This window comes from Triturus cristatus, chromosome 4_2 (genome assembly GCF_964204655.1).
Source record: "Triturus cristatus chromosome 4_2, aTriCri1.1, whole genome shotgun sequence".
Taxonomy (NCBI): Eukaryota; Metazoa; Chordata; class Amphibia; order Caudata; family Salamandridae; genus Triturus; species Triturus cristatus.
Genome location: NC_140586.1, coordinates 269,626,616 through 269,642,502, shown reverse-complemented (window position 1 = coordinate 269,642,502; position 15,887 = coordinate 269,626,616). Strand labels below are relative to the sequence as shown.

The window sequence follows — 15,887 nt, the reverse complement described above, 5'->3', positions numbered from 1 at the left end:
CATATTCTTCCCTGCTTCCTAGGACTTGTGCTGGCCTATATTTAGATCAGGTCGACCAAGGCTGTCTAGGGCAGTGTTTCCCAAACTGGGGTCCGAGGACCCCCAGGGGTCCGTGGCACAGTCACCCGCAGGCAGCAGTTTTAAAAGCACTGCAAAGTTCCTTGTAAACATAGCAGTTTTCGAGTAACTATAAAAGTGTCAAGAAAATGCCAGTGATTAATGTACCTGCTGGAAAGAGATGAGAGTTTTGTCCAGGGGCAGCTTTGACTTATCTAATGTGACACAGAGGGTTAATATGCCTACTACAAAGAACGTGTTCAATGCATTTTAAAAAACAGTAATTTATGTGCATAGGTCAGTGGGTTACTGATTTTGTCACAGAGTTTCTTTTGTCACTGTGCAATTCATAAGGGACAATCGTAATCTAGCACAGTGTCCTAAAAACTGACGTCAAAGAGCTACTTGCAAACTGCATGGTAAAAGTTAGCAACATATGTTTATTCCCAGTCTATCATTATCCTGATGCTGCTAAAAAAGGATTATTAGGGTGGAAATAAATTTTTCTTGGTAAAGTCAATGCTAACCACTGTGTTATGTTCTGAATCCTGAGTTTGTGCTTCCCCAGACCAAGCACTCTTTAAAAATGCTTACCAGTATGAATGACATGTGAATCCTACACCTTGTAGTCCCCTTTGCCTTACATAACATTTTCTATACACCGATTTACACGTATGATTCATTATCTCTAAATGGGTGTGATGTAAAGTGATCTGACATCCTACAATGGTATGAGAGATGCTAAAACAAATGAAATACATGTGACAGAGGGGCTATGGAGAGATGAGAGGCACTGTTGAAGGGTGATAATAAGAGAATCAATGAAGAACCACAACAAAGATTGTTGTATCCTGGAGCATAGTAAGGTCTTCATTTACTATTGTTTAAAAGCTAATACAATTCATTATATAATGATAAATGTGTTGTAGACAGCAACTGTATCCTAATTTTTTTTGGGGGAGAGCCTCCCAAAGCCCCCGTTGTAGTGGTAAGGCTCATTCACTGCACTTGGTGTGCACTGTATAGGGACTGGTCTGAAAACATTTGCCAGGGCTGCTTTGGGCTTCCAGTCAGGTCCTGGCAGGAGACTCGTACTGCGAAATAAAACCAACCATTCAAAAGTTAGTCACGGAGATGCAGCACCAACCTTCCCATTGAAAGTTTCAGTTTCTTTGCAAATTCTTTCAATATAAAATACGAAGGGGGATATTTACAACAGAATTGGCGGACCGTGTCATTAGCCTCCTTGGTTTAACAACACACTCCGCCACTTCAGAACCGCAGGGCTGCACCATATTTACAAGAATATGGTGCAACCTTGCATTTCCCCCTGTCCTGGCACTACACTTAGCCGTGTAGTGCCAACGCAGGCACCCTTGCACCATAGTGCAAGGGTGTCTGCGTGCAGGGGAAGATAGTTTATGTGCAGGACGTTCCCACTTCCTGCACATGAACTATTTTGTAATGCCGTTTGTTATGCCGTTTTGTCACTTCTATGTGTGCTGCCTAATGCAGCGCACATGAAAGTTACAAAACGTAATTTTTTATTAAAGATTGTTTATGTGCAGGAAGGGTCACCTTCCTGAACATAAACAATCAAAGGTGTTAAAAACAAAAACGAGGAGTAATAAGGCATTTATCCTCACTTCGCCAAGTTAAGACCAGGTTTTTCATGGTCTTAATTTTGGTGCTGTCTCCTATTTAAGCTGATCTTGTAATTAGAGGACAGCGTCAAAATCAACGGGTGTTGGAGTGAAACGCCTGCTGCAACTTCCACTGCCCACCTTTTTCACGCTAAGCATTGCGTGAAAGGGGGCCTTATTTACAAGGCAGCGTTAAGCCACAATAAGTGGTTCACGTCAGTCACCATGTCGGATTTTTCCATTATCCAATGTCTGCAATCCTAAACATATCATACCATATCCATGCTCGTTCCGAATTTAACTGATGCATTCTGCCTCCCTTATGTTATATTCGTACGATTCTCATTGGTTTGATTTTAGCTATCATTCCTTATATCTGCCGGAATTATGCTGCAGTAATTCTTGAACTTTTTGTGAATCCAAGAGTGTTTATTGGACCTCAAGGCATCTCTTCTTTGACTACTTCACCTTATTACAATTGGAGTATTCTTATTGGCCCTAGGTCCTGGCTGGACCATATTTATGTATTTATTTCCACGACAACCATTTATGATAGAAAAGGTTGTGGCTCTCCTGATGAAGACGCTTTGCTAGCGTCGAAACGCGCGTTGAGAACATCTCAGCCTCAGCCACTTTGTTTGCCTTTGTGTATTTTGTATCTGTTGTCTATTTTGCAATTTATATATGATCTGTTTCATTATATGTATAGTATTGTCTATTTTGTTTGATATCTGTTGAATCATATATTTCAATGAAGAATTGCTTATTATCAATATATATTCTTGTGCAATCTATACACTTATAAAAAAAATTAAATATCTTTTTTTACTAATATTATGCACACTGTGTTTCCTTTTGCAATATTGAAGATGTCTAATGTATTACATAGCTGTTTATTTCTAACTGCCTAGGTGTTTAAGTTCATAATAGATACAGAATATCTCCATGTGTGTGTCACTGTATAAAACCAAGAAACAAGGTCAATGCCAAGTAGACCAAGTGTACTAGTAGAACACCCAGACAAGAAAGCAAAGGGAGGGCCTCATGTAAGTAAGCACCAATGAGCAGTTGGCATATTCTCGTCAATTTGCTCACATAGCATCATCGGCACCTCTCCTCTGCGCCGGAAGGAACCAACACTCGAGCAAGTTCAGGAAGAATGTTGTGTATGTGTGTGTATTGTTTATCTAATAATGTTTTTTATACAACACGTCTCTATAAACCCCCTTATCTAGGCCCCTGGCACAGGGCACACCATGGACCCTACATAACTTTTCACCCAGGATGCAGTCCTGGTCCTTAATTCTAGAACGTGTCAGGGGCCAGGGAGACCCATGGACCCCAGCTAGATATTAGAGAGTAGTGGGTAATTATTTAAGCAGTGTCAGGTGGTGTTAGTGACACCATTGTTCCAGTAGGGGTGTGGGGTTGGGCTCTTATTGACAGGAGCACAACATTCATTGGATGCAGGTATCTTTGCCCTGACCTAATCACTGGATGTAACATGATTCCTGTTTTGTAGCCTGTAAAGCATGAGCATGCAGATTGTATTACTATCATGTGCTTAGGCAAATCAGTGCCGGTTTTATATTTTATGTTTGCATTTACGCTTCTCCAGTTCTCAGTGTTCAGCATGTGCTGAGCCACCTAGGTAAGTATCTTCATGCATGTCCTATATAGTTTGGCTGGACCTTGGCACCATGTTTATCAAGTTAGTAGTTTGGGCCCCTGGAATAGCTGAGCAGGTGTTCACTGAGAGGGGCTTACTCATTCCAGACAGTTTCAAGATGTATTCTTGTTCATTGCCCCTAAAGCATTTACTCGTGTTATATTTTCTTGTTTTATTTTGATATTGTCTTGTAGCTATTAAATGCACTTCCATGCATAGCAAATATACCAGGAGTTCAGCAGAAAGTGGTGGGGTCCTATCTCCAATTAAAGAGCTACATAAAGAAGGTGGCAAGGGAGCATAAGGAGACCTGGGATCAGGCGGTGACTCGCGACTTTGTGGACGCTTTCCTGTCGGAGATTAAAAAGGTTTGGATGTGAACAATCACTCTTTAAATATTTGTCCTGCGCTAAGGCTATGTAAATTTGATTGATAGAAAAACCTAACTCCATACACAATGAAGGTGTGAAGCAAGTGCTTAATTTGAAAAGGTGGTTGCGGGTGGCCGGGCATACTGCAAGCCCCTGTGGCACAGGGGGCCCCTCAAACGTTCAGGGCCCCCCCCTGCCCTTCAGGGGTCCACCCATTTCACCAAATGCCAATGAATATGTGTGAGTAATGAGATATTTAGGGGCCCCTCTTGACATTGTGCACAGAGTGGGCATAATTTTGCTCTACACAATTGGATGGGGTCCACAAGCATTCATTTTTGGGAACTGGCTCTTATGTTTCCTTATCAGACATTTACAGAGACCAAGAGAGGGGAAAAAAAACAACGTAGAACGGAGAAGGAAGAGAAAGGCAGAAACCCTGTTACAAAGGGAGGCAGCAAGAGGGGGGGGGGGATCCAAGATGTAGGGGACTTATATCATGACGGTGTTCTGGTGCCATTGAACAAACTGATGGAAGAGAACAGATTACGGCCGGTTCAATTCCTACTACACCTAGCTTTCATGGCAGTCCTAAGCAAGCATTGGGGTGACATGACCCAGGAGCCTCCGATGCATTTAACGATACAATATCTCCATGTTATGGGGCCCTGCCGGCACTTTACCAGATGGTTTGCTGCATCCTTTAGACACCACACGGCAATAGCGCTAACGCCCCTATGACAAAACTGGGGGAGGGACCTACAGCACCCCTTTACAAACGGGGAGTGGAACACGGTACTGGAGGGGCCGGTCAGAGTGCCACAGAACATACGTTTCAGGTTAATTCAAGATCATATACAACAGAGATCTCATCTCATGCCAGCCAAAATTAACCAATACTTCAACCGAACAGATGTTGGGCGCCCAGGATGCCGCCCACAGGTGCGGATTTACTGCACATCATGTGGAGTTGTCCATGCCTTGGGGACTAATGGACAACACTGACCACCACTCTAGTTCGATGCACGGAGCATGTGTTTCCCCTGGAGTGGACAGCATGTGTCCTACGCATTCTTCGCAAACGTAAAAGCCAAAGGGTGACCTCTCACTTTATAGCACTGGGGCTAATTGTGGCAAAGCCACTAATCATAAAGCAATGGAGGATTGCTGACCCCTCAAGTACACAGGCCTGGAAACACTCCCTACAAGTATGGGGCACAGCGGAAGGCTTCGCACTGCGCAGGGAAGACAGGCTGGGTCTTCACAAAATCCAGATTGTGACACACTGGAATGCAATATTATGTGATCTGCAGGGCCAAGCTGTTGACAGTGATGATATGCTGCCACTCACAGGCAACATATAGTGAGGAATAGGTGGCAGGAGTTAAAGCGCACAGCGAAAACTTGAGGCACACAACTAGACAATATCCGAAGTCGACCTGGCACTAAGCAGCTTGAGGCGGCGGCAGAGAGGCACATCTACATCTTTTCTACTAGGGAATGGGAATGGATACCACAGTTTGAGTTTGGAAGTACACAGTTCTCCCAGTTCAATTTGAATTGTCCCAGACATTATTACCCGCCTCTCCAGTTAACAGAGTAGCTCACAATACAGGTCGCAACATATGAAAGTAGAGGCGCTCGAGCCACTGAACAATATCTGGCAGTATAGAGGGGTCCTGCGCCTATCTTGCATGCTGAATAATGACAACCAACACATGATATGTATTCTGTAAGTGCCATGTATATATTGATTGCATGCAAGGAGTCGACTTTCAATGTAACAGATAGTAGATGTAATTTTTTCTCTTTAAAAGTTGTTAACTTGTACTGTGATTGCCTGCTTGTTCTCCCCTTATTAAAACAAACAAACAGATTCAAACAAAGGGAGACAGTAGGAAGCTGCAAGAGTGAGATAAAGGGGCAGGCAGTGTCTGGTCGTGGATTAAAGAGGCATGAGGTGGATTAAAGACTATGCAACCTTGGTATTTTGTCCACCGACATTTAATAGCGCTGGCTGTGTGCTTCTGAGCAGAGCTTTGGGCACCGGCACTCATTCTTTTACAAATCAGGCACTGTGTGAAATGTGTTAGGTAGAAGCCAGTGCTGGCCGCAGGAGGTGTTGATAATGTTCCCTCTCAGAAATGTTGGGCCAGAAATTGAGAAATATACATAATAGCCTTCCTTTTCGAAAGAAATATTCAGTGAAAAAAGTAGAGGTGGGTGAGCCAACAAATTAACAGGGAGAGCTGAGCAGAGCCGAGTCAAAGGTCTGGCCTCAGATCTGAGATCCAGTGCACAAGCAGAGCCCCTAAAATATGTGTTATGTAAATCATACAGCAAACCATGTAAAATATGATAACGTCTCTTCAGAGTGCAAAAAGGTCTATTTCTTAACATGTGGGAGCTTTGACATTAATAGGGCACATTGTAGCACTGCATTGAGAAGTACTTGTTAAAGGTGATAATTTTGTACAATGGGTAATCTGAACTTACATATTTGAAAGTACTTTCATACGGATAATGAAGAAAAAAAATTATGGTGAAAAAATAATTTGCCTAACATCACATAATTTAAGCAGGGAAGCCATGATTTATCTAGGTTTTCTGGTTTCACTCTGTACACATCAGCCAGTAAATGGAGTCTATGTGTCTTTCCTTATGTTAGGCTAGACCCTGAGGGTCCCCACTAAGAAATGCATCCATTTCCCCAGGATTTCCTCATTTGAGGCCTAATTTCCGGCAAGAGATTTCAGCTGCTTTATGCACCGGTGTCCACAGGGAAAAATATCCGAACATTGTGGGTTGGATGCATTAGTATAAATCCAAATAAGCCTAGTAATGCCAATTATCAGGCCCAGTGGCAAGTTTGAGAAGCTCGTAATGGAGTGGGACGCAGTCGCCACACAAGGTAGGTGCATTGGGACTAAGAAGATCTTAACACATGTAGGTGGTTTTGTGCAGTGCCTGCAGGATTATACTGTGGCAAGTAAATTGACCATACTTTCCGTTGCTTTGTGGCTTATGAGTTCCCACGCACAAACTTAGTAAATAACCCCTGTTAAGTACTATTTGGTAGAAGTGGTCAGCATGTTTAAGCTGGCTGCTATGTTCTGCGAAGCTGATGAACTTCGTATGCATCGTGCATCTCATGTATCATGTATTGGCAGCTGCATCGGAACAGGGGTGGTGGTACTGGGACATTAAAAAAAAAACGTACCTGTGAATGCAGCTGCCTCTTCTCCGTCCTCCGTCTTGGCACTGGCATCACCGAACTGAAGCACTCAGGCTACCAGACTCTCCCAGCCAATCACGACGCTGCATGACAGCAGCATCGCAATTGGTCGGAGCGGCCTGTTTGGCCACTCAGGCAGAGCCTGGGCATGTTCTCTCCCTGGCTGTGTAACACAGCCAGGTGGAGGACGTGCTAAGTGCGCATGATGGTTTGGCTGGCCCAAAAGGGCCGGCTAAAGCGTCATGCGCACTTAGAGAGTGCAAACCACTCCTCCTCCCTCTGATGGGGGTGAGCCCAGCCCTCCACTAACCTGGCTTTGAGTCCGCACAGAGAAATAAAATGATAATAAGGTCTTGTTATTAGCGTTTTTTTTTGTTGCACTGCTCAAAGAGCAGTGGGGCAACTCTCCTGCGCCTTAGCGTTGTAGCTGCCACTGGATACATGTTAATGTGCCTGCTTCGCAAACCATCACCTACGGCTAAAAATTCCTGCAAAAAAAATTTTTTGCACCAGAATTCTATTGCAAAAACATTTTTGGGACAGAATTCTCCCACTGAATGCAGCTGCACTGCTTGTGCAATACCATAATATATAAATAGAATGTGTTTCTGTCTGTCAAGTTAGAACATCTTGTGTGAAGTGACCCAGATGCTGCTAATTAGCTCAAAAAATGCTCAGAGCAATGTATCAACAGGTCACATTTGTCCATATTATTCCAGGCTCAAGATGACTCCAAAAGTAGCTTCACTGAGGACAACCTCTTGTTAACCACCATTGACCTGTTTATGGCAGGAACAGAGACAACTGCCACCACCCTCTACTGGTGCCTGCTCTACATGCTTCTACACCCCGACACCCAAGGTAGGTGATTGAGGTTGCACATGAAGAAGTGAGGGGTTTCCCTTGTGTGTTTTGCACGTGGAGAAAGACAGGTGGTAGGCTTGGGTTGCTATGACTGAGTGGGTGGGGGGACCACTATATCACACGTGATATGACTATAATATTGCATTGTTTATGCCTACCCTCCAATGGAGTGATAGGTAGATTTAGAGGATGATGATGTCGATTTTACTGAACTCGACTTTGGGTCTGAATATCAGGCGGGTCGGACAAAATTCCCAAATGGATTTCTGTTCCACCCAATCATGTGGGCCTGTGATTCTAAGCCCTGGTTTTCTGGCTGTGGGAACACAAGGCCCATTTTTACTGGCAAGAAATTCCAGCTGTTAAAATAGGTGTGGGAAAGACCTGCATTGCAGCCTGTCTCAAATTCCAGTTCCTGTTTGACCTTCAGCAAAGACACAGAGAGGGCATGTAATGCTCCAACCTGCCTGGCAACAGTCACCCCTTCTCTCCCCACTCCTGCTTAGAGCATGTGGTAAATGTGAATGTTACGTTCAGCCCTGCCATGTACCACGCATCTGGTGTTAGACTAACGCATTTCAGTCATGCATAGTGGAGAAGTGTGGCTCAATGATAAGAGCAGCAGACCCTGATGCAGAGGTCTAGCCCGGGACCAGGGTTCAATTCCCCGCCTCGGCGGGTCTTGGGCTCAAAATTCCACGGACCTGATAATTCTCGCCTCGATGCCATTCCAATCATGGAGTCCCACTCTGCAACTCTGGGCAATAGCTTGCTTAATCTCCACAACGGCCCCCACAACGCTAAGGATGCCTGGCCTCCACCTTGGGGGTGCCCAGGAGTGGACGCCTCACAGGGAAAGCCAGGATGGGTTCCACAGCGGTATTCGTACAAGCGCCTTGAGACCCTTGCGGGTGAGTAGTGCGCTATACAAGTATCAATTTATACTAACGCCTCCTCAGCTGTGCTTGTCAAGTGATGCGGCCCGGATAGTGCTGGCTGCTTAATTAATCATGATAACCTGCTGGAGAGACGTGTGTGGCAGACAGCGCGCACGCTGAAGCTCGCCAGTCTTGGGGGCTGGATGAGCTCAGAGCAAAAAATAAGAAGTACATGTGCCTAGCCCTGAGGGGCATAATCATTCAGTTGCCAGCAGGATTGTGGTAATGCAAAAAAATCTACAGGCTGTGCACACACAATAACACACTCACAACACGTGCAGCACCTATGCTCGCTATAAAAAAGTAAGTGTGCTATCCTAGTCCTAAAGTCAATTGAGGGGCATATTCATTAGGTTGCCGGCAGGATTATAGGGTACAAATGCTGCGCTTAAAGTTCCAAATGTGCACACACACACACAACGCCGCACTCACAACGTGTGCATGGCCTGCCACACGAAAACTAGTGTTCTCTGCTGCAGCTAACAGACAGCACAGCGGACCTCTCTCTGGTGCAGGAATTGCATGATCTCTGTATGGAGTCTGCTATTAATTTAGATCATAATGAAAGGAGCTGTGTTCGGACCAGGAGCTGTGAGTTTTCTAGAAAGTCGAAACCCTTACGTTCATTCAAAGTGTGTACCACTGTGTCTGCTAAGCCAGCAGGTATTTTCAGAGAGAGTGCAGCTTTTATATTACACAAAATAATGCGCAATAGACAAAATGAACACATTTCTTGTTTTGTTTAGAACTACATACTGTGCCTCAGCCTCACTCTTCTGAGGCTTACCCAACCTAGTGCAGGCTGCGGCAGCTCAAGTGAGTCCAAGTCAGTTGACTTTTGTTGCCAGACTGACTATTAATTTATGTCATGATTAGGCTGGCTCAACCTGTGTTGCCGGGGTCTCCATGTGCCATCCAATTGATAATTGTTGCACTAGCCAAGGGTGAAACGAGAATATAATTGATTTGCACCTGATAAGAAACGAGACCCCCAGAACCAATGTTCTAATTCTTATGTAAAATCCTGACTTTGGATTAGACGCAAAGTGTTTTGGGCCTATATTATATTCTACATTTCACAAGAGACTTATCACATAACAGAATACTTAGCCTTGGTCTAGAGTCTTATCATAAACTTTATTTGACAATTGAGTCATCAAAGTATATCTATAAAATACATCAGTCATTCATAAATACATCAAATTCCATACACATTTAAAAAAAGTATTACATTCAATAATATAACTCATGAAGAATAGGTTTAAAACACAATATCTAAAAATCTCATTTACTAAATATAATACAATACAATTTCATCATGTCTAAAACGTACCAGTAACTAATATATGGTTAGTGGGTGAAAGGTGTCATTTCATCACAACAGGAAACAGAGGACTTTGCAGTTAAGCTCTGGGCAAGGAAAGTAATTTGATTCGAATTGTCCAGGCCCAATGCAAACATTTCGCCATAGCAATTGCAATTGTAAGTTTCGGGTCTGTCCTTAAAATTCTCAGAGCATCAACATATCTCCGTGTGCCCATAAGTTTACAAATAGGTTTGATACACATCCGGCGTGGTGCAACATATTGGGGACATCCAAACAAAATGTGACCAACTGTTTCTTGGTGACCCGGGCACCAGGGGCATCTATCACTTTGGGACCCATCCCATTTCCCCGTAAACTGTCTAGTTGGTAATGTACCAATCCTAAATTGAAAGTATCATTTACGGTCATAGGGTCTTTCAACTGCATCCCAATATTCTTCAAAATCAGGTGCATTTTTAAATTAAAAAAACCGACCCGTAAGTTTTGTAGAAAGCTTTTCCTTCATGGATGCATAATGCACCATTTCCCAATATCTTGCTTTCATAATCTTTTGAGATGGGAAACTTGCATTTTGGGGATTATTCCACAATTCAGACATTCCCATATTCCCTAAAAGTGATCTGATCTCCCTCAGCCATTTTATTTTATGGAAGGGGTCGTTATTGATGATATCCATAAGGCCCCGAGCATAATGCATCAATTCCGCCGTAGTCCATATTCTACACCAATATAACAGTGGGCGCAATTTTACTAAGTCTTTGACCCCTTTTTTCCCTAGATCCCATAATAAAGGAATTAAAGGGATACTTTGCGGGACACCTGTCAACTTGCGTAGAAACTCATTTTCCACCTTGATCAACCGAGTTGTGTTTTCAAAGCCCCAGAGTTCGGCTCCATATAAGACCGAACTCAATACCTTCATCCCATAGATCTCCAGAGCTGGGCGAATAGGTTTTGTTTGTGAGCTTTTGAATTTCTGCAGTAGACAACCACCTTGTTGCTGGTGCTTTAAAACAGCCATATCAATATGACGATTCCAGCACATGCCCCTTTGCAAAGTTACCCCCAGGTAGGTAAAAGCATCCACCTGTTCTAGGGGATAATTATCCATAACTATATTGCCTCTAAAGGATCCATGTTCATTAAACGCCATGAACTTGGTTTTGGCTGTATTTATTTCCAGCCCATGCCGGCGACAAAAATCCTCGAAACGCCACACAGCTTTCTGCAGGCCACTGGGAGTCTTAGAGATGATTAAGGTATCGTCCGCAAACATGAGGACAGGGATGCGAATGCCATCCAGCGCTGGGGCATCCGTGGGGCACAGAGAGAGGTAATCCACCACCCCATTGACAAAGAGTGAGAACAGGGTGGGCGCCATTACACACCCCTGCCGCACTCCTCGTTCAACGAGGAAGGCTTCAGTAACCTCCCCCTGTAGCCCCCACCGCACCCGTGCAAAAGTGTTCTCATGCAAGCGGACGATCAGACTCAATAGCTCTGGAGCCATCCCAAGGTCCTTCAGGACCTGCCATAATTTGGCCCGTGGAACTAGGTCAAAAGCTGCTCTCAGATCCACAAACAATGCATATAAGGACCCCTTCCCCAGGACCACAGATCGCCAATACAGGTTTACCAATCGAAAAACTTGATCTATTGTGCTAGTTTTCTTACGAAAACCCGCCTGTAATGGACTCAAGTTGTTGTTTTCATCAATCCAGACTTGTATCTTAAAAATAACTAAACTGCCCATAATTTTTTGAATAGAGTCAATCAGGCTAATAGACCTGTAATTGCCTGCAACTGACTTATCCCCCTTTTTATAGACTGGCACGATTTCTGCCCCCTTCCAGGAAGGAGGAATGACCCCGCCCTGGGCTATTGCATTAGCCAATAAAACTATATACTTCCGCCACATTTGCTTATCATTTAAGAAAACGTCTGCGGGGATACAGTCCATTCCTGGAGCCCGTCCCTCAGTAACAGCCTCAAGAGCCCTATCCACATCTTCCAAGCTAAAAGTAGCATCTTTATAAAATGTGTTTGGAATGATGTCTCCACACTCATACCTTCTGTCACATGCATATTGTGGTTTGAAAAATTCAAGCCACTGATGATGGGCTACATTATTCTGTACACGTTCAGAACACCCACCCCTGTCCCATTTAAATATATCCCAAAACAATTTGGGGTTCTTAGCTTTACAAGCTTCTTTCAACTCCTGCCACTTACATCTGTCCCATTCTTTCTTTGCCTCCTTCTGAGCCTCCCTATACAGCTTCCTCGCCTCTCTTACCTGAGCGGAGTCCCGTTTTTTTATTGCAATGCCCAGATTCGATCTGGTTTGCTTACAAACCACATTATACCAACTTTCTTCCTTCTTCTTATTTTTCATTTTTCCCCGACCCGGTTTACAAAAGTGGGCCTTGAGTTTATCAAAAAGTATACCATGTACCTGAATGGTACTAAGCTGAAATTCGGGGGTTAGCTCGTGGGGTCCCAGGAGTAACAATACCATAGCTACTTCTTCCCTAATTAAAAGCAAGGTCTCAGGATGCTCAACGACCCTGCTCCACTTTAAATGGCGCTCATCATTGCTAGGACTACTTCTGGAGCAATGCTGTCACCGGTGGCCGTTCCTAATCTAACTACTGCCAATTCAAAAGAAGAGGTAAGTGGATTGTGGTCACTCTCTAAGCGCATGATAACAGCCATGTCCATTAGGCAATGCCATAATCTTAAATGGACAAGCATGTCATCTATCCGGCTAGCCCTACAGCCATTATCATACATATTGCTACCCCGCCTATCTGAATGTGTGCGTCCATTAGCAGCTCTCAAATGGTTCCCCAAGCAAAAACCCTTACGTTGGATAACCGCTTCGGTCCATTTTTTTATAGGAACCAGATCAAGCTGAGGAACACCCCATCTCGAGTCTTCCTCCTCTGATATATTTTGGTCCTCGTAACCCAGGGGTTCAAATGTAACATTAAAGTCCCCTGCAATGAGCGGCAATTTGTTAGCTGGTAAAGCCTCAATTAAATCTCCCAAAGCGGAGACTACCGTCGATTTCTTCCCTCCCGGGAGGCCTCTAGCATACACATTGTAAATGTCTAAATTACCACCTGATGGGAAGCAGAGCCTCACCGCCAATATGTCTTTGTTGAGAATCGGTAGTTGACGTATTTTGCAACCTAGTTTCTGTTTAACCCAAATAACTAATCCTCCCATCGGTCGCCCCCTTTCCTTTCTATCCGCTGGCGCATAAAAGTTCACATACCCCTCACGAAAAGCAGGTTCCACCAACCACGTTTCTTGAAAGAGACAGATATCGTATATGTCTATAAAAGTAGCCCAGTCATCCATCTTCAGTTTTGACCCCAATCCCGCCACATTCCAGGAAACCAATAACAAGGGGGGAGAGCCAGTAGATCTTCTAAGAGGTTTTTCAGTATTAACGTTACCCCTAAAACATTCCATACATTCATTAGCAAATAGAGGGGGCTCTAATACATCATAATCCTGGACTAAGCGGGTAACATTCTCTAATCTACCTTGATCAGCATCAACTGTTAAGGATATAACTTCAAATGTAGGGTCAACATTCTCCTTCATGTTACATAGGCAGTTCTCAGGGGTTGGGGACTGACGTCAATCACAATCCTCCAGTCCCGACAATACCTCAAATCTATTAAAGTTGTGGAAGCCCATAACATTATTCCTATTCCAATTCCCTCTAGTAGGCATCAACTTCCTAGGCGGAGGGACTGTTACTGGATAAAAATAACTCAGAGGGAATGACTGTATCCCAGTATTTGTATCTTCATAGAACCATTTGCATATGTATTCGCCAACCCTTCTGTCTCTAAAATTAATAATTATACAATCGCCTTCTTTGGACTTCCTCCGTATCCCTACCCAATCTACTCTTCTTACAAACAATATTTCTGCGGATACATTGGGGGGAAGCGGGCGATTTGTATTAAGCCTGAAAGTCCATTTGTTCTTAAGATCCATGTATGTCTCTCCCTTCCCCTGGGCCAGTTGTGGGACCCCCACAAGAACTACCACATACGGGGTAGACTCTTGGGGAAGGTCAATTCGGGGTAGACTTTCTGGGGGGTATGTTGGTAGAGGGATAGTGGTAGCCCTCCCCAGTTGTACCTGGGTTGCAATATGCGGCATTTCCACTGCTTCCTCTACTTCACCAGAGCGGGGAGGGTTAGAATTAGAACCTGAGGGCCTATTAATTGGTAACAATTGAGGGGCATGTTCCCTAGCAATAATATTATATTTTATACCTTCCTGTACATTACTTGAAATTTCAACCACTCCTATATTCCCAGCTACAGTCTTATCAATACAGTGTGCTCCATTTGCCCGCAATCCCCCCCGCAATTGGCCCGATGCAACTGCAAGTTCTAAGCAAACAAGCCTACTTTCGATAACATCCAGTCTATCATATATCGGGAGGCAAGTTTTTTAAAAAATAGCCTCCAACTTACTCCAAAAGATAAGCCCTGCTTCATCTATCAATACATCTACTGCCGAACTCGATGCATCCCTGTCCGCGTCAATACCGACAGTAGCTGGACATTTAATAGGGCTACTTGAAGGGATTGGGGCCAGAACACCATTAGTTTTCAAGATTTTTGCTTTCCTACCTTTTGTTTGTGTTTGTGCCCCACTCCACTTCCTTTTATGTGTCGTACTTGCTACTTGATAATTCTCCCCGACCTTATTACTGTAGGCAGATCTAGTCCTAACACAGGGAGGCGGCGATAATATTCCAGAGTTACTAATACTCAGGGGTGCGGACACAGTGGTTATAGGGGAAGTAGTGATAAGGGCATTAGACACCTGTAAATTAGCCCAACATCCTTCAACATTTAACCAGATGGGAGTAGAGCTTTGTGCCCCCAGAGATTAATACATTATCGTTCACAGACACCAGGGGAAATGTGGGTGAACTAGCCTGGGATATTCTTCCCAGGGACGATCTTTTGCTAAGTGCAATGTCCAATGATAGTCTTTTTTCTGTAAGTTCAATTTCCTAGGCCAGCACAGACAAAGCTCTAACAAGAAACCGTTCCAGAGTACCCACGGTTTGGCTTCCCGAAATTTATTTCCTAGCAAGGTTAGGCATGTTTTAGTCCCATATCACTATATCACAATTGCACTAACCTTAAGCAGATGTTAATAGGGTGGCCCGTCCCGTTATCTCCGTTCTCGAACGGGCTCAAACGGGCCCGCACTTGGCCTGGGCATCGCCCGGCGCCCACCCGCGCGCATCCCGCGATGCGTGAAAGGGGCGTGGTTATATACGTAAAGCAGGTGGGAGGGAGCTCAGCGGGAAGAGGCACCAGCTGTGAAGAAAACTGAGGCTGCTGGTCCTCGCAGTCCCGACGGAATGAAGGCAAATCCAGAGGGTCAAAGTCCACACAACCAGCTACTGCGAACGGCGCCCGCGAAGCGCGGGCCGTGAGCTGTTATCAAGCGGCAGGCAGGTGGGAGGGAGCTCAGCGGGAAGAGACACCAGCTGTGAAGAAAACTGAGGCTGCTGGTCCTCGCAGTCCCGACGGAATGAAGGCAAATCCAGAGGGTCAAAGTCCACACAACCAGCTACTGCGAACAGAGTCCTTTTTTCCCCTATACCAAAAATTGCAGCCCTTCTTCAGAGCCCTATTATCCAGCAGCAGAACACTCAGACCTTATCCAGATCATGTTGTCACATTATAGAACTTTCTCACCTTAATCACATTAACTGTTATCCCAGAAATGAA

General features: G+C 44.4%; 1 protein-coding gene across 1 annotated transcript in view; it reads left to right on the top strand.

Annotated features, from left to right (window-relative positions):
- LOC146833614 (cytochrome P450 2D15-like) overlaps positions 1–15,887 on the top strand; it is a 160,231-nt gene that overhangs the window by 68,613 nt on the left and 75,731 nt on the right. The window contains exons 5-6 of the mRNA XM_085601488.1: positions 3,564–3,737; positions 7,695–7,836. Coding sequence (XP_085457614.1) covers positions 3,564–3,737; positions 7,695–7,836 — 316 coding nt within the window. The remainder of the gene's footprint in view (positions 1–3,563; positions 3,738–7,694; positions 7,837–15,887) is intronic.